This window comes from Oryctolagus cuniculus, chromosome 10, assembly GCF_964237555.1.
Source record: "Oryctolagus cuniculus chromosome 10, mOryCun1.1, whole genome shotgun sequence".
Taxonomy (NCBI): Eukaryota; Metazoa; Chordata; class Mammalia; order Lagomorpha; family Leporidae; genus Oryctolagus; species Oryctolagus cuniculus.
The window spans coordinates 118,501,382-118,526,865 of NC_091441.1; the positions used below are offsets into that span (position 1 = coordinate 118,501,382).

At 47.1% G+C, this 25,484-nt stretch overlaps 1 protein-coding gene across 4 annotated transcripts in view; it reads right to left on the reverse strand.

Annotated features, from left to right (window-relative positions):
• The window catches only part of GRM7 (glutamate metabotropic receptor 7), an 826,769-nt gene that overhangs the window by 43,874 nt on the left and 757,411 nt on the right, over window positions 1-25,484 (reverse strand). Inside the window, exons 9-11 of one of the 4 annotated variants that reach the window (XR_007913802.2) lie at window positions 9,491-9,737; window positions 4,993-5,084; window positions 48-1,516 (exon numbers count right to left, since the gene is read on the reverse strand). Coding sequence is in view for 3 of the 4 variants with exons in the window: in XM_008273589.4 (XP_008271811.3) it covers window positions 5,014-5,084; window positions 9,491-9,737 (318 nt within the window). In the remaining variant the exon portion in view is untranslated. Of the gene's footprint in view, window positions 1-47; window positions 1,517-4,992; window positions 5,085-9,490; window positions 9,762-25,484 lie in introns of those variants that run through there. The other 3 variants (XM_008273589.4, XM_002720620.5, XM_051831889.2) reach the window with 3 other exon arrangements.

Genomic DNA, 25,484 nt, shown 5'->3' on the forward strand with positions numbered 1-25,484 from the left:
AAGTAATGAGAATATTCATGTAGATGATAAAGAGAAATAATGATTACCTTTGATTCCTAGAGAAAGTTAATTTAAAATGCATCCAAGCTCCACTGTACAGCCAAAAATTAAAGATTAAAAAAAAAAATCCTGCGAAGTTGAGCTACATCTTTAGTAGTGGAAACAAGAATCAGCGTTAGCTGGATATCGAAGACATTCATTCGCAATAATTGGGGGGAGGAAAGATTTCAGTGATAAATTGACCTTGTTTTAGGATATGTGCTTGCTTCTTTTCCTGTGCAGCTGATACTTGGGAACCAAAAGACAAAAATCAGTACAGAATGCGAGTCTCAAAGTAAATGCACTCATAAATCAGAAAACTGCAACTCTGATTGTTTTTGTTTTCTACTAAATCGGAATCTCTAACAGCTTAAGGCAAATGCTTAGGATTCATGTCCAATGGGAATGTTCACATGCACTTGTCCTGTGAATGAAAATAGTCTGTGGAAGTCAAGAAACAGCCTCTTGAACATGGGTATAGCACATCCAGAGAGAGACTTCTTAGAGCAGTGCAGGTGCAGCACTGACCCCATTTTTGGAGTTGTGCGTAGAAACTTACAACATCAGGCTAAAATGCTGCCCTATCTAGGTGGTCTTTGTGACTGCAAAGGCTTTATCTACAAGCATTCAATCCCCCTGCTGAGGTTGCAGACTCGGTATTTTAGTATTTCTGATAAGTAATCGTCTGTAGGTATCTACTGTGAATCTACCAGGTTCTAGGTAAGACTCAGTCTTGGATCTCTGGGGTATTGAATTCTACTCACCCCACACACATGGTCTGGGGGTTCAGCATTTGCCAGGCCTTGTGCTTGGGGTGCAAAGATAGAGAAGACCCAGCCCTAAGTTCTCAGGCTGCTTCCTGCATGTCATCCCCTGAGAGCCTCTGGCCCCAGACCCCAGACCCAGACCTCAGCCTCATGGAGCTGCATGCAAGGCTCAGAGCAGGTCCTGTTCTCCTGTACCCCGGATTCGTTGTGCGTCCTCTTCCCTGCCTCGGCGGCCTTTCCTCTTAGGGCTCCCTGGAGTCCTTCATCCTTCAGATGAGCTCAAGTGCAGCTTCAGATCACCGAGTGAGAACCTGCACCAGGAGCTCCTGCCACGCCGAGGTGTTGCCACTTCCTTCAAGCTTTCCGTTCGCTCTCAGCTCCCAGAGGCACCGTCTGCTGCTGCCCCATTCCCAGTCTGTGCAGGGCGGCCCATAGAACAGGTGCTCAGCAAACATTTCTTTCATTGGCCCAACTCAAGAATGCCCTTCTGCTTGGTCAGTCTGGACACACAGTGCAGGGTGAGCTTGAGCCGAAACCTTGATTTCATTCTTGTGACTTAGGGACATGATGTATGCCTCCCTTGTAGGCTAAGAACTGGTAGAAATGCCACCACGTGAACTTCGATCCCATTCCTTTAAGTCGAGCTCAAGTTGCAGAACAGAGATGGCAATTATTAATCGCTTTTTGAGGAGACGCTGGGATAGCAAACCCTGAAAGGAGAAATTGTGGTGTTTCTCTGAGCTCTTAGGCAGAGGGAAATATGCCCAAAAGATTTATGGTTGCATTTATTTCTAGGGTGATTGAATGTCAGAGGTCAGATAATATATGAGTATATTCTTGGCTATGCTATACTTAGAGTGTTTGAAAGTGGATTTTAAATTGCACTGGTCTCCAGTTAGGGCATGGATAGCACATTGAATGTTAAAAGGCACAAAGACTCAACCTGATAAAAAAAAAAAAAAAAAAAAAAACCAACTTGCACAGTTCCAAAATACTGAACATTGGCACATAATCTTGTTATAAGAAATAAGAGATCATTGATTTTTATGTTACCATCTAATAATAATATGTCAATAATGTTATAATCCATGCATTTGATCTGAAGAACAAAGCCGTGGGTATGCATGGCTCACGGCTGTTTTGGTTCTGTATTTGCAAGGCTGAATTGAGTTCAGAGTCACTCTAACTAGAATGCTAATCAGTGGGGTGAACACTGGCCTTCTAACAGTCTAGTGACCTGCTGATGATGCCAGATGAATCATAGTTCTGGTTTTTTTTTTTTTTTTTTTTTTTTTTTTTTTTTTACTTAATTTCATTTTTAAATGAAAGTCTTCAGATAGCACTTGGGCGAGTTATAAAATTTATTTATTTATTTTTTTGACAGGCAGAGTGGACAGTGAGAGAGAGAGACAGAGAGAAAGGTCTTCCTTTTGCCATTGGTTCACCCTCCAATGGCCGCCGTGGCTGGCACGCCGCGCTGATCTGATGGCAGGAGCCAGGTGCTTCTCCTGGTCTCCCATGGGGTGCAGGGCCCAAGGACTTGGGCCATCCTCCACTGCACTCCCTGGCCACAGCAGAGAGCTAGACTGGAAGAGGGGCAACCGGGACAGAATCCAGCGCCCCAACTGGGACTAGAACCCAGTGTGCCGGCGCCGCAAGGCGGAGGATTAGCTTAGTGACCCGCGGCGCTGGCCGAGTTAAAAATTTATAAACATCCAGATGCTAGATGCAGCTGGTGTCCAGTATGCTGATGTGCCCCTAATGTCTGTGCAAGGCCAGTGTTTTCCAGTGGAAGTGTGGAGGGGTGGAAGGCATTTTCAGACCACACTAAGGTTCTTTGCTGTCTGCATTTGAACCTGTTTCCTTTATCCCCCTTACAAATACGTGTTTAATTTTCTGTACATGGTGTGTGCGTTTATTGGGACACAGTAGCCAAAAGTGAGGTTTTAATTGCAGGGTAATACAAAATTCACTCTCCAGTCTGTAACTTTCCCTTGCCTATTACGTAGCCCTAAACAAAATGAATTTTTACTCACAACATTAAGTGATTTCTCTGGCCTTCAGAGTTTGAGTCTCTTGGTTGACCCGAACAAGGTGAATTACCTGCTCTTTGAATAAAAACAACTCAGGACAACTTCCAGTCCCAAATAGTGTAAGCAGTTCTTCAAAAGGCATAGCACTAATTTGCAAAGCACATTTAAACTGGACAGAAAAGGACAGCAAATGGCTGTACTACTTGTGTTCAAAATCCCACTACAGTAGCCAAGAGTGGGAGAAACAGACAAGAGCTAAGAACAGCCTCGTGGTGTCAGCACCAGGAAGACAGTGAGTGGTCTACATGGCAAAGCCAGGTTTCCCCGATGTGATTTTGCTGCTGCCTGACCTCACTGTTTGCACTCTTGGAATCATTCCAGTCAGAGGTCATTGAAGGAAGACAATTTTAGCGAAAAGCTGATTTCTAAACACCTCTTAACAGTATTTTTCGGGTGAAAGATTGACTTAAAATATTTTCATCTCACTCCCTTTTAAACCAAAAGGCATCAGCTCAGAATGGACCTAAAGAGAATTTTTAATGGATTGAGATTAAATCTATCATTTTTACCCAGGGAAAATTCCTTCTCATTTATTCTAAGGCAGTCTCATGTAAAGGAACTATTAAAGTGATGAGCGACAGTGTTTTGACAAGCGCTCGTCCTGCAAAAACTTGAAATCTCACTGGAATACAGTTACGTATTATCTCTGGAGAAGAATGCCCTATTTAAAAACTAGGACAGATCATGTTGATAGGAAAAAACTGTGTGAACAATACATCCAAAATTAAAGAGTGAGTTACTGGCATCCATCTAAAATCAACAGGAAATGTAATTACTCTTGGAAAGCACTCTTGTCCTGCCTTAGAGTGATAAATGAATTTTTTTTTAAATGAGCAATGTATTGTTTGCATTCAAAACACCTCCCCAAAACAAAGACAGAAACAAAAGGAGCAGCAATCTGGTGGCCCCCCAGTGTTAGCCATGAAAGGGACAGTAAGAGCAGAGCAAGCTGCCCAATCCCGCGATGAGACCTCCCTGCTGACTGTCTTGGAGACAGGTCTTCCTGATTGTTGTACAAGCACTATAGGAGATGTAGAGGAAGCCAGTAGGGATCCCTGCCTACCTTCCCCAGCCACTCCCTGTGCTGCTTGTTCTTTTTCCACCCCGTGGGATGCCCTGGCTGCAGCCAGAGAGGGTGGTTGAGGAGCAACTGCTGTTTCCCACCCCAGCCTCACACTGCTCAGGCTGAGCCAGGACAACCATCATCGTCACAGTGATGGCTGCCCTTCAGAGTGTCCCGTCCTCCCTGAGGGCCACAAGAGGTAAGCGCCTGAGGCCAGTCAGTTACTGTTTCTATGCCAGTCCAAGTGTGTGGCTGGTTCACATCGTGTGATGGCATGGTTTCCCTCTGCGCTATCAGTTGCAATACCCTTTTATGTCTTGGTGATTCCTGGGTGTGTGCAGACCCTGGTGATCTTTCAGGAACTCCTTGCCTGCTCCTCTGAGTTGAAGGAAGTTGGTTCTGTTTCTCAGAGGCAGACCATGAGCCACAGATCATCTCTGATTCATTGGCAAAGCGAGCCAGTAAACCTCTGCTATTTCTTTGCTTCGAGAAAGGAAGCAACTAACCAACCAACCAACCAAGCGTACACTTGGATTTACAAGAGAAGAGTCATACAAGAGAAGAGTCATTTGTTCTTGTTTGGATGGATACATTTCTGGGAATGTGGACATTTCTTTGAATGTGTTCAACAAACATCAGTCAGAATAAACAGTTTCACTAGGATTGTAAAACCTCGCCCTTATATATACATTGGAAGTTTTCAACATTGCCAGAGTGTGGAAACATGCACTTAAAAATAATTTAAAATCAAGCACACATCAGAATTGCTAGCTCCCATCCTGTGCCGTCTCTGCCTGGCTGTCCACGACAGACAACTATACCTACACCCACAAATATTTTCTCCGGAAAATGAGTCAGGCACAAGACCGAGGGCAGCTGTTGGCACAGAAGTATCAAACATATCTCTAAAAAAGCATTTGTTGATCTAGATAGACTGACAGGCCATCATGCACAGCTTTTACGGGAACATTTCGCATTGTCAGAGTAGACAAGAACACACACACAAATAAAAATGAGGCTGTTGTCTTACCTTGTAGAAAGCGGTCAAAAGCTACACTGTTGGTGGGATAGTGTACCAAGTGACAGACTTTTGTACACTCTTTCTTACTGGTGGTATACAGTCTACAGGAAAAGTAAATATACAGCAAGTATGAAACACATGTGCACACAGCATTCCTTCCTGTTAGTATCATTGCTTCTTGCTCATTTGGAGAGGAGGCTGCGGTAGAGACCTTAGGCATTGGACCTACTCTTTGAGCAGGTGTGAGGGCCTTCGGCAGCCCTGTGCATCACGATTCAGGTACCTCTGAACATGGGAGTGCTGGGACCCTTGAGGCCAGGCAGTTGGGTTTTACTTGCTTGAGCTGGAGCCGAGGAGGGAACCAGCTCCAGGTCCTATCTGTCTGATTCGAGAGTTAATTTCTTCTGTTTCCCTTCCTTTTATGTCAGCCTTGTCCAGTCTTGCTGGCCAGCCTGCGTGGTGGTGAGTTCAGAAAGATGAAACAAGTAGCATAATGCGGAGAATGTCGGGGACCCAAACAAATGAAGAAGCCAAACAAAACAAGAGCTGTAACAGATTCACACAGCACGGGACTAGGGTCTGGGATTTCCTAGGCATCGTTTTTGTGTAGGTTTTGGTACCCACATCCATTTTCCAGTGGTCTAAGAGTTTAATTTATTTCTTTTGTGGTGTTTGTTAAATTTTACTTTTAACCAAATACTTGCTTATCTTGACAGCTCTACTTTATGTAATAATCCCTTGCTTTGAGAACAGCCCAGTTTTTATTTACATATTTTCTTTATAGTAACTCAAAAATGGTAGTTAAACAGCATCAAAGTACCAACTATACAAACTTGAATTGAAAAATAACTTATCCTATATTTTAGATGCACACTGTAACTCTTTTAATAGGTGCTTGACCATACAATGTGTTCATTGGCTTAAACCAGTCTTTTAAGCAGTATTATGTCCAGCCTCTCTCCCAGGGTCATACATTGTCACAGCCATGGAAAGGTTGAGTCCTTAGTTGTCCACCTGCCTTCTGCCTCCAGATGCTACCCGTTGGCCACAGTGAATTAATTGCCTGTGACTGGCCAAGTATTTGGGGTGCCTTTCTGCACTGCCTGTGGAGCACTGGCTGAGAAAATGGATGGTATCTTCAAATACAGGTAGCCCGGAGCCCCCTTGCAATTATGCATCGTCATCCTTTACCAAGGAAAGCATGTGGCCAGAGGGTCACTCACAGGGTCTCATGAGCATGACCAGTCCAAATGCGGAAGGCAGCAGGTCTTACCCACTCATCCCGGCAAAGCCACGTGGCCTGTGGTTTGATGCCACCCTCCACCTTGAAGGGAATCAGAGGGACCATTGGTAATCTGTGGCCACAGCACAGACCTCACGTTCCCTGCTAATTGGGCATCTACATGTTGGCCTTGAACTTCCATCTGCAAGTCAACAGACCTGCAGGGGACGTGCCTAGACCAGGATGCAGGTGGCAGGGTCAGTTCAAGGTCCCCTTCTTCTTAGAAAGGAGCATTGAAGAGGCCCCGTGCTGACTAGCACCGCAGATACCGAAATGCAGCCTGCCTCTTCTGCACCTCTCATGACAGAGATCTTACTTCTACAAATAAGCATTCAGTATGCAACCAAACTGCATGCCGGCTTGAGCTTTTCATGCGGAATGCAGAGCTCAGCAACATTGACCCAACTCTGAATCCATCTGATGTCAGAAGTCACAGACACTGAACATGTTGAGAAGTTTTGCTTTTTGTTTATTGCATACAGGACAGAGCTTTCTCCTTCAAACGATGGCATTTTTAACTGAAGAAGCAACCTAAGAGGGAAATCGAACTCCTTGAAGAAAAACCAGGCAGCACTGGGATGGGTTTAGTGTGTGCCCACACGAAGCCAACAAGCAAATTCTGTTTCATGTAGACGCGTGGTTGCACGTGGAGTTGCATGAGCAAAAGCGCGCGTGCACCGGATGGCAGAGTGCGGTGATGGAGCAGAGTATTCGATGAAAACACGGAGGGTAGAAATACACTGAGACCAAGTGTTGAGAGAGCAGTGAGAGAGGCCGTCTGTGGTCCATTAGTTCCCTGTGTTTGTCACTAACTGGACTCCCTCTCAGATACCCAGAGTCCCTGGTCATACGCATGATCTGTGTTCTCATTCGTAACCAGATGGCTTACGTTCAGGCTGTCATTCCTTTGTCTCTGTCACTAATGTTCACATGTTAGAGATAATGGGAGCTCTATTCGGCTTTAAACCCAATTTGATGACATTTTCTAGCTCCAGGCTAGTTTTGTCCATTTTCCTTTATTGGATTTGTCAATAGTGCCTTTTTTCCATCTGCATACACATTTTCACATAGATGGAGTCATTGTAACTAAGTAACTAAGTGTAATTGATATCTAGGATATCATTTTTTTCCATCTGAATGGCTTTTTTGGGAAAATCTTCAATGATTATCTGTTGCATTTCTGTCTCAACTCCTCTGTCTTTTCCCATAAGTTAACTTTGTTCCCAATCTGCACGAGTGGTAAGGCTGTGGCATCTGTGTCCAGTGTGCACTCAGATGGAATATTCTAGAATGAAATCCTTGCCCATGAAGATGAACTAAGTGTCAGAGCTGTGCGCACACAGTGGGCACCAGCACAGGCGGCTGTGTGAATTAAAACCATACGTAGCACAGCTCTGTGGGGTCATGGGCCTCTGGCATGCACGGCCCTGGACAGCACGGGTACAGGACAGCGCAGTGGCTTCAGGAAGCTACAGGCTAAGGTTTTTTTCAGTCTTCCTCGGGACCTGCGAGAGCTGAGTCAGCAGAAACCCCAATGTTTGGAGGTACATGAATCTCCTCCTATGTTTCAGCGATTAGCTCAGCAAAGTCACTGTGGTATTTTAAGGAGTGTCTACATAAAATCAGACAATCTCAGGCAACTTTTTAAAAATGCAGACTGGTTGTAGGACAAAGGCTATATTTTATTTTTTTTCTGAAGTATTTTTCTTGGCTCTATGTAGACACCAGAATAACAGCCATAAAACCCATCAAAACCTTTTCAACGATTAAAAAAAAAAAAAACACCAAATGATTCCCAAATGGGACTCCATCCTTGCCGTGACTGAAATAGACAGCACGGTATTTGATTTTGGACTCAGTAAGAAGAGGCCTCTACCTGTGCAGCCTTCTGTGAGCTTGGCTTACTCTTGCCTTTGTGGGCAACACAACAAGCAGTATTCCACATTCCATAGCACATTGAACTCACTAACTTCCCTGTAAGCATCATGACATTCTGTACCACAAGTGGCCTCACCAAACTGGGAAGCTGGCTTGCTGCCCCTGCTCCGAGAACAGGGAGCTGAGAGGAGCTACCACAGTGCAGAGGTCAGAACTGGGAGCTGTCCAGCTTCTGCCAGGTACAGGTCACTGTGGTGACTCACCTGATCTTGCTGAGACCAGTACCTGCTTTACACACTGACTTTGAGGAATAAGCTTCCGGAGCAAGCATTGACGTGATACCTCAAAGCGGGGCAGGTGCAACTCTTAGTATTAGCATTAGTCTTTTAGCATGCAGTATCACACACCACAGGACACAAGGATTAGGCCTCGTCCTAAGAGTTAGTCACAGTACAAGTGTCTGAAAGTTAGTAATTCTCAAGTAGTATAGCATTGAATTGTCCAAATTTAAACCCCCTAATTTTGGGCTATTTTTAAAAATACATGCCGACTTCCAACCGTAATTTCTGTTTATTGATTTTGGGAAGTATCTCATTAAATTTGTGTTGTGTGCATTCATGGATGTGTTTGTGTCTATATGTATGTGTAGAGATATCATCTGAAATACCAGCGTCACAAGACCTTCTAGAATAAGCAGCCAAAGAGGTGTAAATATGGAGATCTATTTACCATCACAGGTACAGGTATAGGGAGATGCAGAGATACCTTGTTGCAAATACTTGTTTTTGGTACAAGTTTATCTGCCTGTTGGTGTACAGTGTGTGGCAACCACCAATGTGTCTACTTAAAAAAACACACTGAAATTTACTTCTATGCAAGGATTTTTCTTTCTAGAAGACTTGTTCAGTTAAAAATGATAACTGTCTGTATGTGTGTGCTCCTGGAAAGAAGTAGTGCTTGCAAAGTTGGTAACTACTGCAGTTTCTGTCCTGCTGTTAGAGATTGTTAACTTGGATGTTTCTCTACGAGGAGGTCATTTCCCTTCTAGGAGGAGGGCAAGGAAGGTAGCTGACACCTGACAGGTGTGCTCGTAGGTTTGGTAGCAATGCGCAAGAAGCCAAGACAGAGCCTTCAGTCACTGAACTCTAGGAAAGCTCTTTCCAACAAGGGGCAGTAAACCAGGACAAGAGGGACTGGAACTCTGGAAAGCAGAAGTCGGCGTGCCCCATGGCATTCCCGTCAGTGAGACCAGAACGGTCACAGTGTTACTCCAAAGAGAGCCCAGCACGCGCCACCTTCTACAGAGCTCCCCGATGCAGAATGGGATACCAAAGGCCGTTTACTTACTGTTTGGGTCTACGTTTTCACAGAGTTCTGTCTTGGCCTCACCGTTGGGTCTGTCACTGGGTTTGTGTGACAGCCTTGATGACATGGTGGCAGCTGTGACTACCGCCTTGAAGCTTCGCTTCCGTTTCTGGACGTTGAGTTCAGGGTGGAAAATGATGATGTACACTTTCGGCATGTATAGCATCCCCAGCGCCACCGATGCACTTAGGTTCATGGAGATGGTGAGCGTGGTAGTTTGTATGTAGAGCTAGGAGACACAACACACAAGGCACTATTACAAATCAAATGACTGCAGAGGGAGTCTGGACACTTAAAGTGATGTCAACAGTGACTAAGAGAGAAAATGTAGCAACCTTCCAGACTTTCTTTTTTTTTTGACAGGCCGAGTTAGAGACAGAGAAAAAGGTCTTCCTTTTTCTGTTGGTTCACCCCACCCCAAATGGCCAGGAGCCAGGTGCTTCCTCCTGGTCTCCCATGCGGGTGCAGGGCCCAAGCACTGCCTTCCCAGGCCACAGCAGAGAGCTGGACTGTGGACTGTGGACTGCAAGAGGAGCAACCGGGATAGAATCCGGCGCCCCCAGTGGGACTAGAACCCAGGGTGTTGGCACTGCAGGTGGAGGATTAGCCAAGTGAGCCGCAGCTCCGGCCATCCTTCGGGACTTTGTGATTGAAAAGAAAGACGAAACAATTCTGGGCACTTAGTGGAGAGTTTGTGCATATCTTAATTGGATGCCCTTAGGTAAATCCATTTGCATGCTTGCCCTGGAGAAGTCTCTGACTTGGAAGGTCAGGGCTGATGATTAATCAGATTTAAAGTGCTTTGCATCATAATGGCAGCTGAAGAAGAAGATCATAGAAGTTCATAATCGTGAATAAGCTGTGGATTTATTTTTAATTCTACACTGATACGTAAAGGGGTTAATGGTACATGGCTGTTTACAACACAGACGTTCTGGGACCTCATCTGAAAGGTCTTTATGCTACTGTATATGGCTTCTACTTTGTGATTGTTGAAATCCATCCTTTCATACCTACTCAGTACTGAGTTCAGTTTTGCTGAGAAGGAAGCCGTTCATACGCAGTTCTGTCTCTCACAGAACACACCCAATAGCAGGAGCTAAGGATGTCGCCATCTCCCACTTCTGCACATTGACACGTGGCTAGCAGGAGCCACAGCCTTGCTTTATGGCGTGACTGGGAGTCTGGAGGGAACCTTAAGAGGTGTCCTCAGAAAGTCGGCGCATCAGCTGCCGGCTGTGGTCCAGGGTGTTAGCTCACTGCCTCGGCTGTACATCTGCACAGGTACTGCATGAGGGGTGTGGCTGGCTTGTTTCTGCTTTCTTGCCTAGAGCCGCCTCGAAGAGGAAAGCCACAGGCGAACTGCGTGGTGCATTTGGGTTTCTCATGTGCTCTCACGGTGATCTCTGTCACGTGGTTCTCCATTTCTCCGTGCAGGTGCTAAGCTGCAGGAAGGCAGGGGCTGCCTCTGGGGACATGGCTGTGTGTGCTGAGCAGGCCATTTGTAGACACCTGATCCATAGAGGACAGATGCACCCAGCTGCTGGCACAATGGACCCCTCTTTTCTATCTAGGACTCAGGGGTAGATAGCCTTTCTCTACGTAAACAATGTCTGTGCGACCCGCTGGCTCCTTGCACGCTTCTGATCTTTCTCCTTTTCATGGAGGCCCCGTGAGATCAAAAGCAAGTGTTCCATCGTGTCTGGCAGGAATACAGTTTGCTGTCAAGCCCCAATTTGAATGGTGAGGGGCTGCCAGCTGCTGACCGGGTGACCCTAGTGACCATCGAGCAGAAAGGCAGCACTGTACTGACTTAATTGTCACTGTGTTGTGAACGAGGCCACGTCTGTAAAAGTCCTCTCCAGCTACCACAGCGCCTTCAGACTTTCACTGTGACGTCGCCTGCTCGCCCCTGCTGGTCAGGAGAGGCTTACGGGGCTCACGGAGCTCTGAGCACCTCCAGTACTCCCCTTCCTTCCTTCCTGGTCCCGGCTGTTAGCTCCCTCGCTAGGGCTTTACAAACCATGGTTTCCACGGCATTACATGTTAGGTTTCTGTTTTTCTGCTCATGAGCATATTTTTCAGTTGCAACGATCACTCATGGAGTTTTTATTTTTCTTATGTATATGTAGCTCTACATTGCCTATATATGGTTACATATATATATGTGTGTGTGTATCTGTGTAAAAGAGTCTGCAAAAAGTTCATGGGAAGTGTGTAGTGTGCGAAAAGCATGGAGTTCAACTTCCTGTGCCACAGTGAACTTAGCTTTCCATTCCATGTTTCTATAGTCTTTTTGAAACACCCTTGTATGTGTAGATGTGTATACTTTTCCGTAACAAGTACTATTGAGTTATTGAACGCTCCAAAACTACATTGTTTATTTTATGACAAATTGAACAACCATTATTTGCAAACTAGAGGCCATCAAGACTTTGATATGTTTTATTGATTTTTTTTTCAATCTCTGAGGATGCTTGAGAAATGTGTAAAGAGTGAGACCAATGTCCCTGAGCCAGACCCAGTTCCCATCTGCTCCCTACCTCTCTCCCTACCGTGAGGGTCTTTTTTTTTTTTTTTCTAGCACACTGATTAAGGACGACGAATCTAGAGCTAGTCAGAGTTCAGTTCTCATTTGCTTGTTTTGTTTTTTACTTTTGAGGTTTTCCGTGAGTTTATTGCAAAAATAGTGCAAACTTAATAAGTTCTAAAAACAAACTCCAAAGGACCCAGCTGCACTTAAACACAGCAGCAAGCGCTCTGGGTCACAATACTGATGAGCCTTGTTCCCCGGCTGTTCATGCCCATCAAGACCTCTCCCCATTGGAGGCTGGCCCTGGGGACACCAGCTTGGTCCAGCCACCACGCTCAGCAGCACCTTTGGGGCCTTGGTGTTCACTCCGTGGCGCCTCGGTGAGGTCTGTGTTGAACACAGTTCAATGCTCTGAGCTGTGACTCTGAGCTTCGAAGAAAGTTCCCGCACCTCTGGGTGACAGGGAGATGTGGATTCAGTAAGCAGCATGAGCAGAAAGGACTGGGAACACTACTGTCACTTTATAAACACAGGAAACATCCGTTCCCCTTGGGGTGCATTTGGTAAAGTATTATTCTAACTCGGGCAACTGTGGAACCAGATGGGACAATAAGCTTAAAAAACGATACGATATTGCTAAGAATAAGTTGAATATTTCTTTCGACAGTGTATTGGAGTCCATAAAGCTCATATATTTAAACAAAATAATAAAAACAGAACAAAACGCTATATGTAAAAGCTAAAGAAACAAAATGCAGTAGATTGAGGTTCTTTTTCTTGAGGTACCTGTAAATTTAATCACCACCCCTAACAAGTACTCTTGTTGGATGAGAAACAAAACGCTTGCTGGTGAGCTACCTGTAGGGCATTTATTATTACTGAGAAACTGCAACCTTGCTGATCTTGGAAGGCAGCTTACTCTACAAAATAGACCTTAAGAATCAGCCTGATGGAAGTTAGGAAATTAAAACATTTAACTAGAATCTTTTTTTTTTTTTTGAGATCCTACAGCAAAAAGCTTTCTGAACCAACTTTAAATATTTTGCCATTAGGAATGTTGCTTCTCTTGAAAAATTCAGAAATTGCTCTTTTTTTTTTTTAGGCTGGAATAACATAACATTCTTAACCATTGGTTTCACAAAGTTATAAAAGCAAGTTTTGCAAAACAATATTTGCAGCAATACTGATATACATAGACATTTCTTTTTTTTTCTTTTGTTCTTTTTGTTTCTTTTCAAATTTTAGTTCCCACATGTAAGGGAGAACATGGGATATTTGTCTTTTTGGGTCTGAATTTTTTCATTCAATGTGATATCCTCCAGCTGCATCCATTTTGGTGCAAGGGGCAGAATTTCATTTTTTATAGCCAAAAAATATTCCAGTGTGTATATCTGGCACATTTTCTTTATCCATTCATCTGATGATGGACACCTGGATACATTTCAGATTTTAGCTGTTGTGAACAGTGCTGCTATGAGTAGGCTGGAGCAGGTATCTCTTGCAGACATTGTATAAAGTCTTTTGGGTATATTCCCAGGAGTGGGATTGCTGGATCATATGGCAAGTCTCTTTCTAGTTTTTTACAAAGTCTCCACACTGTTTTCCACGGTGGCTGCGCTACTTTACATTCCCACCAACAGTGTGTAAATGTTCCCTTTCTCCACATCCTCATCAGCATTTGCTGCTCCCTGTGTTTTGGATTTCAGGCATCCAACAAGGGTGAGATGATATCCCATTGTGGTTTCGATCAACATTTCCCTGATGGCTAGTGATGTTGGGTGTTTTCTCATATATTTATTGGCCAGTTGTATTTGCTCTTTTGAGAGCTATTAAAGTCTTTACAGATCTAGAAAAAGAAGTTCTAACATTTATACACAATCACAAAAGATCCAGAATAGCCAAAGTGATCCAAAACAAGACAAAAATTAAGCTGTAGGCATCCTAATACTTGACTTCAAAGTGTATGACAAAGCTGCAGTGACTAAAACAGCTTGGTACCAGCATAAAAATGGATGCATAGGTCAGTGGAACAGAATAGAAAGCCCAGAAATTAATCCACATACATAAAGCCAACTAATTTTTGACAGACGTGCTCAGACCCTACAGTCAAGTAAGGATAATCTCTTAAACACACGGTGCTGGCAAAACTGGATTTATCTATGTAGAAGAATGAAATTAGATCCATACCTCTCTCCATATACAAATATCAACTCAAAATGGATCAAAGACCTAAATGTAAGACCTGAGACTATGTTGTTGCTGGAAGAGAACATTGGGGAAACAGTCCAAGACATTGGTGTAGGGATTAATTCTTGGACAAGAACCCCAGAACAAGCAACACAAGCAAAACTAAGCGAATGGGACTCTTATCAAATTCAGAAGCTTTTGCCCAGCAAAGGAAGCGATCGATTGAGTGAAGAGACCTCCAACAGAATGCGAAAAATATTTGCAAACCACCTATCTGTCTGACCAAGGATTAATATCCCAAATAAACTGGTAATTAAGGAAACTCAACATTGACAACAAGAAAAAAAAAACAACCAGTGCAGTTGAGAAATGGGCAAAGAGCTTCAACAGATGGTTCTCATTCCCTGGTTTTGTGACCCCAAGGAATTTGCTTTGCCTCAGCTCATGCCTCTCTCGAGTGGGAATACATGGGATCTGCCTCACGGTCTCGTCCCAATGACTGCATGAGCGTCCCTGAAGTACCTGGGATAGGACTTACGTAGGAAGCCTTTTTCTTTTAACTTTTCACTTTATTTGAGAAGCAGGGAGAGAGAGAGAGGGAGAGATTTTCCATCCACTGGTTGATTCCCCAAATGCCCTCACCAGCCAGGACGAGGCCAGGCTGAAGCTGGGAGCCTGGAACTGACCACATGCAGGTCTTTGGTGTGGGTGGCAGGTCCCCAGGTGTTCGATCCATCCCCTGCTGTGTCTCAGCACGTGCAGTAGCCAGGTGCTAGATGGCAACATGCGTGTGGGCGTCCCAGTTGCCACAGAAGCCACTATGTCAAATGCCCAGCCCTAAGTCTTTTCTTAAGTGTGTAGGTAAAAGATGAGAAGGCTTTGCAGGGCAGCTACCTGGTGCAGGGATTAAAATGCTGGTTGAGGCGCCGGCTTCCTCTGTTGTACTGCCTGGGTTCGAGTCCCACCTCTACTCTTGACTCCAGGTTCCTGCTAATATGCACCCTGCGAGGCAGCAGGTGATGGTTCCAGTGCTTGGATTCCTGCCACACAGGACTGGGTTGCCAGCTCCTGACTAGGACCCGTCCCAGTCCTGGCCAATGAGTAAATGCGGGGAGTGAACCACAGGGCGTCGTATGACTGTCTCTATTTCTGTCTGCCAGTCATATTCATTAATAGTCAACATTTAAAGAGACAAATAAAGGGTTCTGAGAGCAGAGAGCACACAGGTGCTGGTCCACAAGGACTTGCACGCCCTGAGCCAGGGAGAGGAACCAGAACCACATCGCAGCCGCCTTGCCTGCAGTCAGCAGCTCACCTGGAGCTCCACGTTGTCAGGCCATGTGCCCTCCAGTGCATTTCTCTTTACTCTGTGATGGTTCCTGTTCCGCTGATGCGTGCTGAGCAGTGCATGGCCCTGCTCCATCTTGGCTGTTTCACACTCTCTTCTTGCTTGCGTCATTTCTTCAGTCCCACATCCAGTCCACTTGGTTGGAGACCACAGCGTTCCTCAAGGACACAGTCCTACTGAGCTGAAGCCTTGTCCGGGGCTGGCACTCAGTGAGCCCCGCCCCGCTGGGCCATCTGAGATCACCCCTGGTGCAGAACTGAGCCTGTCCCGCTGACCCAGTACACAGTGCTCCGGCTTGTAGGAAGCAACAGATGGCTTTTGAATGTGTGTGTCTTGTAATAAGTGAGCTTAGTTAATCTTCAACATCATTGAATTTCATGGGTCTAGTTTCTGCTCCTGGGTAGAATGTGGCTTTTCTGATACCCAGTGTGTATGATTTAGGTTACAGAAATACAGAACATGTAGGCAAGAAATTCACAGTGAAACCAGCAAATAGAGAGTGAAACCAGGCTTGAGAGTTTGATAGACTTGAATGTGTGCTATAACTAATCTCAGTTTCCTCATCCATAGAATAAAGGTAGTAATAATTACTGTATCTTATTGAATAGACAGTCTAAGCTAACTAATATATGTAGGTAGGGGTGGGCATTGTGACACAGCATGTTGAATCACTGGGACACCTCTGTCCCATATCACAGTGCTGGTTCATGTCCCAGCACCTCTGCTTTTGATGTGGCTTCCTGCTGAAGTATCGTGGGAGGCACCAGAGGACAGTTCAAGTGCATGGGATCCTGCTGCCCACATAGGAGACCTTGATGAAGCTCGGGCTCCTGGCCCTGCCCTGCCAGTGGTGGGCATTTGGGGAGTAAACCAGTGCAAAGGAATCTCTTTGCCATATTCTCTTGTCTCTCTCTCTCTCACGCTCTCTCTCTGTCTCTCTCTCTTTGTGTCTCTGTCTCTCACTCTCTCTCTTGCTCTGCCTTTGGAGTAGATGCAAAGAAATGAACAAGCACTTAAAAATGACTTAGCAGAGTGCCCAGAAAATATGAACCAGTGATGTGTTGGCTGCTGATGGTTGTGCTCTGGCACAACGGCTGTTGGGCTGCAGGTGTCAGCATAAGGCTGTCTCTGTAACCACTCTGATTTGGAGCCTTGCAAATACATGTTGCTGAGTAGCCCAGCGGTAGTGTCAGCCACGTCCATCCCTGTTCATGTCTCGTCACAAATGCACCTGCCAGTGCACTGAAGGGATGGTCAGGCGTGTGGTCAGTCCAGTGCCAGGCAAAGCTCAGCTGTGATGCTGCAGGAGGATTCTCCCCTTGGCCTTCATGTTTGCTCATTGTATAAAATGGAAATGGGACCACAACCCACCCTGTTCCTGCTGTGCCGTGTCCTGCTTATGGTTGAGTTTTCCTTGCCTGATGTTTGACTGCTAACCTGTCAGGGAGCTGGAACACTTACAAGGGAGTGCTTGTGAGCAGCCCGAGAACTGCCAGCTCCTGTGTGAGTTCCAGAAACCAGTGTAATTGAGGACGATTCTGAGATGGAAGGCACACCATGAATACCTGCATGAGTGACAAGCTTTAAACTTCGAAAAATCAGAGGACTCTCAATGCTGTTCAAAAAGGACAAGAAAATGAAAGGAAAGCTCCCGGGGCACAGATCTAGCTTAAAGGCTGGAATTCTCAGGGAAAAATGCAGTCTCCAATTGGGGTTCTCAGGATAGCGTCATTAGAACAACCAGTGTCTCACGATGATCGCAGACTACAGAAATGAGTCAGTGATGTACTCACGAATGCCCGCCTTCGTTTATGTTGTAAACTGGACTGTTTGAATGGCAAGCTCTAGAGAGTCGGTGGTGTGAAATCCTGCTAGACAGACCTGGTTTCTTGATGGCCATGGATGTAAGCCTGGGGTTAGTTCTGCTGTCCAGGTGGCATTGAGGGACCTACCATACACATTCATCCACTTAACACTTCACCATTTCTGTCAAGATACTGCCGAGTACTGAGCCGGCCCAGGTGCCGGGCACACGCTGTGTAAAGGACAAGTGGGCCCTCTGCACATGGGAGCCGCTTTGTGGCAGCAGGAGGAAGGTGACAGAGATGTCACACAGCACAGTGGTGGGCGAGGGTGGCAGTGCATTTGAACACGACGAAGAGAGCCATTTGCAAGTTTCTTTGCTACGAAACGGTACATGTATGGGTGGTGCATGAATCAGCGTGAGTTACTCGTGGCGCAGTGTACGTAAGAGACCACATCATCACATTGTGCACATGAGCCTACAGCTCCTGCTTACGTCTGTCAGTGCAGTGAGGGATCGCACAGTCCTTTTTCTCACTCTGACCTGCCCTCCTCCTGGATGCACCTGGTTCACCTGCCCTGCCTGGGACTCCCAGCCTCTGTGTGCTGCTCAGTCCCCTGGCCCCGCCTCTGGAAAGCGTCCCCATCTTCCTCATCAGCCCAGGTCCTTTGTCTGGCCTATTCCCGAGTTGTGAGTTGTGGCTGCAGTAGCACTTAACCCTGTCCTCGGGGCAGAGAGCAGTCCGCTGTGCTAGGAGGCAGGCCTGGAAGACGGAGATTGATTCGAGGAGCAGTGCTGTGGGGGACGATTTGAGTATAATGCAGTGTGTGATTGCATCTGTGATTTCTTCCCCGAGGGGCACTGAGTGAGCTGTGTGGCAGGCACAGGGGGAGATATACGCCCACACACAGACACATGCCACTGCAGCATGGCCAGTTTAACAAGAGGTCGCCAGCAGCAAGCCTTCTGGTGTCCACTTCTGGGGGCAAACTTTGGGTCATTTGTGTAAGCTAAAGTGCCACGTTCATTGTGGCGTTCATGTACTTTGTAGTCACTTAAGCTGTGTTAAACGTGCCAGAGACTTGTGGGTCTTCTTCTGTATTTTGTGTCACTTGGTGCCATCTTTCCCTTGTTGGATCACATGGCGAGTGCTGAGAACACGCGTGCCGTGGTAGAGAATGAACACAGTGTCTACCACAGGGTGGCAAGGTCCACACTTAAAGCAAATGTGAGGTCGGACAAATGCCCATGGAGTCCAGCACTGCGGATTGGTATTCTGTCACCAGCTGTTTTCCTAGGACGCGTGTGCTTCTCTGTCATGATGGCTGCAGAGGGGAAAATGATGATGGGACCCAGTGAGACAGCCAGTGAAGATACACAGATGGGTGCCCGGTGCGTTGTCGCCACTTAACAAAGGATACTGCTGTCCTTGATTGATTTATTGGCTGTCACACAGAGTAACTTGTTTTCTATATTGTTCTTTTTCCTACAATCTTAACACATTTTGAAATCCTTGTCTTTCTTGCAGAATCCACTGAATAACAGCCCATTTGGGGAAAAACCGTTGCATTTAGTTGCTTCTTTTTTGTTTGAAAGCATACTCAGATCCCTCTTTGATCTGTCACTGGCTTTTTTTTTTTTTTTATAAGACATAAGCCATTTTGTGTGTTCCCTGGTGACAGCTGTGAACTGGGCCAAGCAGGCCTTAATAGCGTATTTAGGGTGAGACGAGAGAAGCTTCGTAATTGTCATGGCATCCTCAGGTCTGGGTAATAAAAATGACAAATGTGGCTCACAGCGGCTAAGAGGAATGGTGCATCATTACCTGAGAGATGTCTGACACGTGGGTGTGACGCCATTGAAGGGGAAGTCTGTGGTGGGGAACGCCGCTGTCTGCCATCCGTGCCACCTGTGCCCCTCGCGTCTGACCCACAGTGGATGCTGGGGAAGATGGATAATGGCAGGTGGTGTGGAGGGAGACAGGGTGCCCGGCAGTGGGAGTCACTTGGCCATCGGGACGGCCAGCACATGGCGGGTTTTCTTCATGGTGAGAGAACACGCCACGAGAGAAGGACCCAGGTTGGGGGGACTTTGAAAAGGTCCATGGAGTCCGTGCAGCACGCGTTAAAAGACAGGTCTCTCCTAGGGCCCGTTTCTGAAGCCCCTGCATTGCTGTTTCACAGTGCACATTTTTCAGAGGTTTCAAGGTTGTTTGAGCCTGAATAAACCTAATTCTGTTTTTCCAGGAACTTGTTAATATGCTTTCATGGACTAGGGGGGGAGGGCATTTTTTTCATGGATGACTGAGATGGTTCAAAAGGAAAGATCTGGTTGTTAGGATGGATGGCGGATCCTGGCCTTGGGCAGGTGGTAGTGGTAGATGGACTGGGGCAAGTAATCTCAGCTCTAGGAAGTTGTGGCATCGAGATACAGACAGAAGTGTTGTGTTGCCAGAGTGTCTGGTCCAAAATCCTCCCCTGCGCTGCCCCTACCACAAAGCTCTGAGAGCTTGGAAGATGAAAGGAAATCATGTTTGAAAAGTATCTGCTGGCCAGCGCCGCGGCTCACTAGGCTAATCCTCCACCTTGCGGAGCCAGCACACCGGGTTCTAGTCCCGGTCGGGGCGCCGGATTCTGTCCCGGTTGCCCCTCTTCCAGGCCAGCTCTCTGCTGTGGCCAGGGAGTGCAGTGGGGGATGGCCCAAGTGCTTGGGCCCTGCACCCCATGGGAGACCAGGAGAAGCACCTGGCTCCTGCCATCTGATCAGCATGGTGCACCGGCTGCAGCGCGCCGGCCGCGGTGGCCATTGGAGGGTGAACCAACGGCAAAAGGAAGACCTTTCTCTCTGTCTCTCTCTCTCACTGTCCACTCTGCCTGTCAAAAAAAAAAAAAAAAAGTATCTGCTCACTTAAACATCACATCGTTTCCAATAAGTCTGTACTATTGCTATGTGCCAATGAAAAAGAAATGTGAAAAACAGTTAGCATAGCACCTGGCATTGATGGTGGCTGCCCAGGAAATGCAGGTTATCATTAATGGAATCAGACCCTCATACTCTGCAGATAACAGGCACATTCTTCACTGTAGACCTCCTAGCTTGGAATAGAAGTCTGAGAGATGGATCATAGGCAGAGAGACACACATCAGGTCATCTGTGCTAGGCCTCTGGGCACAGGATTGCTAATAATGGCGGCAATTAGACCTTGTGTCACTGCATCTGTTCTTGCCTTAACACCTCCAGGCACATCTGCTAGGAAGCCTACACACCCTTGTAGTGTTTATTTGATGGATGATGCAAGGGAGGACTCCAGGTGAATGCCAGTGGGTTTCTGGAGTATAAGATGACAGAGTGACCACCTGCGTCTTGTTACCCTGCTGCCCGCACCGGAAGCCTGATGCTGTCTGTGCTCCCCCATGGCACCTTCAGAGAGACATTCTCCTTCCAGTTCTCTATATCCTTGGAACAGCTCAGTGCCGTGCTCCCTGAGTCATTCTAGCAGGCTGTGTGTTCCAGGCGGGTCACTTTGGATTTGTGTGTGTGAGAGCAGGCACAGCCCACACAGGCTAATGCACAAAATCTGTGCCCTCAACCTCACCCCCAGGCCACGGACCTCTGGTTTTTGATTTAAGAAAAAAAAAAAAAGCAAAAACTCAGCATTTTCAAGGCAGTTTGATTTTTCTACGCAGCCACTACCAGTTCTCCTTGCTTGTGTTAGCTAAGAGGTTATTTACCATTCCTGCTGGTTCAAGAGCCCAAAAGAGTTAGGTCTGTGCCTCGCCGTAATTTGACATGAACAACCAAGCCCTTTCTCGCAGCAAGCCTGAGGGCACACTGCGGCCAGATACCCCCCAGCTCCTGTGCGTCCCTGACCCCGGAATCCTCCAGAGTGAACCCAGTGTCCCTGAGGCAGGAGGCCCTGCCAGATTCTCTCATAGTATGAAGCGCCGGCTTGTACCTCCCTGGGCAAGGTACTGGCTAACAGACGTGATGCTTTGTGTTGCTCTGCAAGCCATCCAGTGGGTGTAAAGAAAATAAAACCTAAAATTCAAGTCTTCCATGGGTACAGATGTCAGGGGAGACTGTGACACGTGCGCAGCTGTGCTGGCTTGCCAGTTGGTGGAGTCGTCTTTAGAGATGCAATGAACACAGAAGGGGAATCCAATGAAAATACTGACATCTGATGAATGGTTAAGTAAAAATAATGTTCTTGTCATTTCATGGGCATATCATATCATCACTTTAAAAAAAAACTGGACTTGTAAAGTAATCGGGAAAGCTAGCCCTGAGAGGGTCAGTGATGAGAAGACAGTGTCGAATTCTCACAGAAACAAAGCCGCCCCTATGTGAGGTCTGGAAGATGCCGCCTTGCGTCTCTGCGGGAGTCAGGCAGGTTTGGCCGGCACCGTCATTCAGCTCTGTCCATCTCTTCTCTCGGTTCTGGCTGCTCATGTCCCCCAACTGTCCTGTGTTCCTTGTGTCCTGTGTGTTTCCGTCTTGTCACCGAGCTGTCATCTGCCTCCTCCCACTCCCTCGCACTCTGCTCTGCATCTCGGGCAGTTTCCCCAAGTGCATCCTTGCGTTTTCCCACCTGTTGATCCTCTGCCGCTGGTGCTGCTCCTCCCCTTCTTCGCCGTCTCCTCCCTTCCCATCCTTTTGGTCTCAGCCCCTGTCTTTGGAGAAGCCTTCTGTGCCCTCCAGTCTAAACTGTGTCCATCTTGTGTGCTTTCTCTAGGTCTGATTGCTCTCGATTTGTGAGTGTTCATTCACTGTGTGTGTGTTTGATAAAGGGCCCCGCGTTAGCCTGGATGGTCTGTGAAGGCGGACATTCTGCAGCTACTCGTTAAGCGCTCTGTTCATGGTGGCTGAGCCAGTGCATGGCCTTGGTGTAGGGAGCGCGTGTGGAAGCTGGGCAGCTGCTCTGGGATTGGGTTGAACAGGATTGCCTGTGGATGTGGGCCCTGCCACTTGCTGACTGTGGCATCTGGAGGGTTGCATGCAACCCTTCCAAGCCCCATTTCTGTTAGCTGCAAAGTGAAGCAGATGAAGACGCAGAGCGGTGATGGGGACGGAACCAGAGTGTTTTGTGGAAGTCACAGCGGGAGAGACCTAGAAGGGAACGCACCCCAGGCAGCGGCCAAGTGCAGCTTGCCTTGCACCCTAGTGCACAGCCTAGGAAACAAGTTCACTGTGCATTTCGTGAATGAGGTAGCCCTTACTGATTGGATAATCCATACCGAATCCACAGTCACTCATTCACAGCTCCTCCCATCGCTATCCCTGCCACAATGACCCTGCTGATCACCCTGAGCACACTGCCATGGCTTCTCTGCCTGCTGCACCTGCTATTTTGCAGTCACCTTGCGTATTTCCAAGTAAGCGTCACTTCCTGAGCCAGGCTTGTCTAGCCAGGACTATCCGGTACTGTCCTCAGTTCCCAAAGCAAAGACCACTGTTGCCCTGAAGTGTGTGACCAGTATCTACCTCCCCCGCAGGAAGCAGGTCTGCTCAGCTCATTGATTTTTCTACTCATCGCTGAATCTCCCCATAGCTGATGTTGCTAAGGCAGGAGGTCTGGAGCGTGCTGCTAGGGGATTCCGTTCCTGGCCTTTGGCTGCATCCCTGCGTCATCTCAGAGAACAGACAGCTGAGCCCTGTGTGATGGTGAAGGAGAAACAGCCCAAGGCACACAGGGCCTCACAGGGAGAAATCCCCAGCTCCCTGGAGTGAAGAGACTGCCATGTTTGAGGTGGGGGTTGGGCGTGCTGCAGTTTCTAACTCGTCTTTCATATGTTCACTGAGCATTAAAGCTTAGTTACCAACAGTGACCCCCGAGAGCCTGTGCCCACAGTGGGAACCCAGCAACCCTGCCCCTCGGGAAGGGCTGGGAACCTTCCTTCCCAAAACCTGGGGCTCACACTCAGGTTAGCAACCTAACTGTCTGCTCACCATGGGAAATGGGTGGTTGCCATGACAACGCAGAGACAAGTTCAGGCAGTGAGTATTGTATTTTTTTTCCTGCAAAGAGCTGCTGTCTTTGACTTAACTGAGGCCTTACATATACATGTTTTGGTTCCGCAGTTCTCCGTCTTCATCGAGTTTTTTGGAATCATGAATAAATATTGTTTTAAAAATCAACCTCCTTTAAGAAATGCAAAAGAGGGGGCCTACGCCGTGGCTCACTTGGCTAATTCTCTACCTGCGGCACTGGCATCCCGTATGGGCACCGGGTTCTAGTCCCGGTTGCTCCTCTTCCAGTCCAGTTCTTTGCTGTGGCCCAGGAGGGCAGTGGAGGATGGCCTGGGTGCTTGGGCCCTGCACCCCATGGGAGACCAGGAAGAAGTACCTGGCTCCTGGCTTTGGATTGGCCCAGTGCCGGCAGTAGCAGCCATTTGGGGAGTGAACCAATGGAAGGAAGACCTTTCTCTCTGTCTCTCTCTCTCTCTCACTGTCTATAACTGTAAAAAGAAACGCAAAAGATACTTTTAAAAAATGGTTAAGTGACAAGAATGTGTTGAAATTACTCTCTGCACAACCGAGAAAATATCTAGGCTCATGAAGAGAGTGCTTACAATTAAAACAAACAAATAACAAATAAAAGACAAACTTCTTAGACACAGGTCTGTTGCTTGACCTGAGTGCTGAAATAGAACCATATCACACTTTGAGGGAACTTCAAAATCAAATGGATACAGTCTTTTAAAAATAATTTTGAAGTCTAATTTTGTCTGCAGTCTTAGCTTATGGAATCACTATATGTTTTTAATTTATTTTTTATTTAGAAAGATAGTGCTTCCATCCACTGGTTTACTCCCCACGTGGCTACAATAGCTGAGCTGGGCCAGACCAGTACCAGTAACCAGGAGCGTCTTTGGGGTCTCCCATGTGGCTGTGGGGGCCCGAGTACTGGGCCATCCTCTGCTGCTTTCCTAAGGCATGAGCAGGGAGCTGGATGGGATGCAGAGCAGCCGGGGCTGGGACTGGTGCCACAGGGAATGCCAGTGCTGCAGGCAGAGGCTTAACCTTCTGCGCCACAGTGCTGGCCCCCACTGTATTTTTTACAAGAGGAAAGAGAGGTGAAACCTCAAAGGGCTCCTCCACTGTGCTCCCAGGGACCTGCCTGATGGGCCAGCCCACCCATCACAGGACTTGCTGTGGAGGTCCTGGGGAAGGTACTCGCGGTCCCGTGCACATCGATGTGCGTGATTTTTTTAAATTAATTCATTTATTTGAGAGGTAGAGCTACAGAGAAGGAAAGACAGAGAGAGGAGTCTTTCATCCACTGGTTCACTCCCCAAATGGCCTCAGTGGCCGGAGCTGGGCTGAGCCAGAGCCAGGAGACTCTTCTATGTCTCCCATGTGGGCGCGGGGTCCCAAAGACTTGGGCCATCTTCCACTGCTTTCCCAGGCCTTTAGCAGGGAGCTGGATCAGAAGAGGAACAGTCAGGCCTCAAACCCTCATCTGTACTGGATGCTGGCACTGCACTGGCCCAGCACTGGCCCCAGATGTATGCCCAGATGTGCGTCCTCTTTAATGAAGCCTTTTCATCTCCACCTTCCTAGGACTGCGTAGACACTCAAATGAGCATCTTAATGTTGAATACGGAGTGGGGTGCCCAGGGGCAGTGTGGTGGTGCAGCAGGTCAAGCCACTGCCTGCAGTGCTGCTATCCCATATGGGCCTCAGTTCAAGTCCAAGCTGCTCCACTTCCAGTCCAGCTCTCTGCTATGGCCCCAGAAAGCAGTAGAAGATGGCCCAAGTCCTTGGGCCCCTGCACCTTCTTGGGAGACCCAGAAGAAGCTCCTGGCTCCTGGTTTTGGATCGGTGCCAGGAGTAGCTATCTGGGGAGTGAACCAGCGGATGGAAGACTTCTCTCTCTCTCTCTTCTCTCTCTCTCTTTCTCTTTTCTCTCTCTCTCTTTTCTCTCTCTCTCTCTCTCTCTGCCTCTGTGTAACTCTGCCTTTAAAATAAATAAGTAAATCTTAAAAAAAAAAAGAGTCATTTGCCTCGTGCAGGGGCCTGGTAATCTGGGGCACAGCTAACAAGCAAATGTTGTTTAGATGCTAAAGCTCACTCTTGATGGAGTCACTTTCAACTGAGAAGCCGA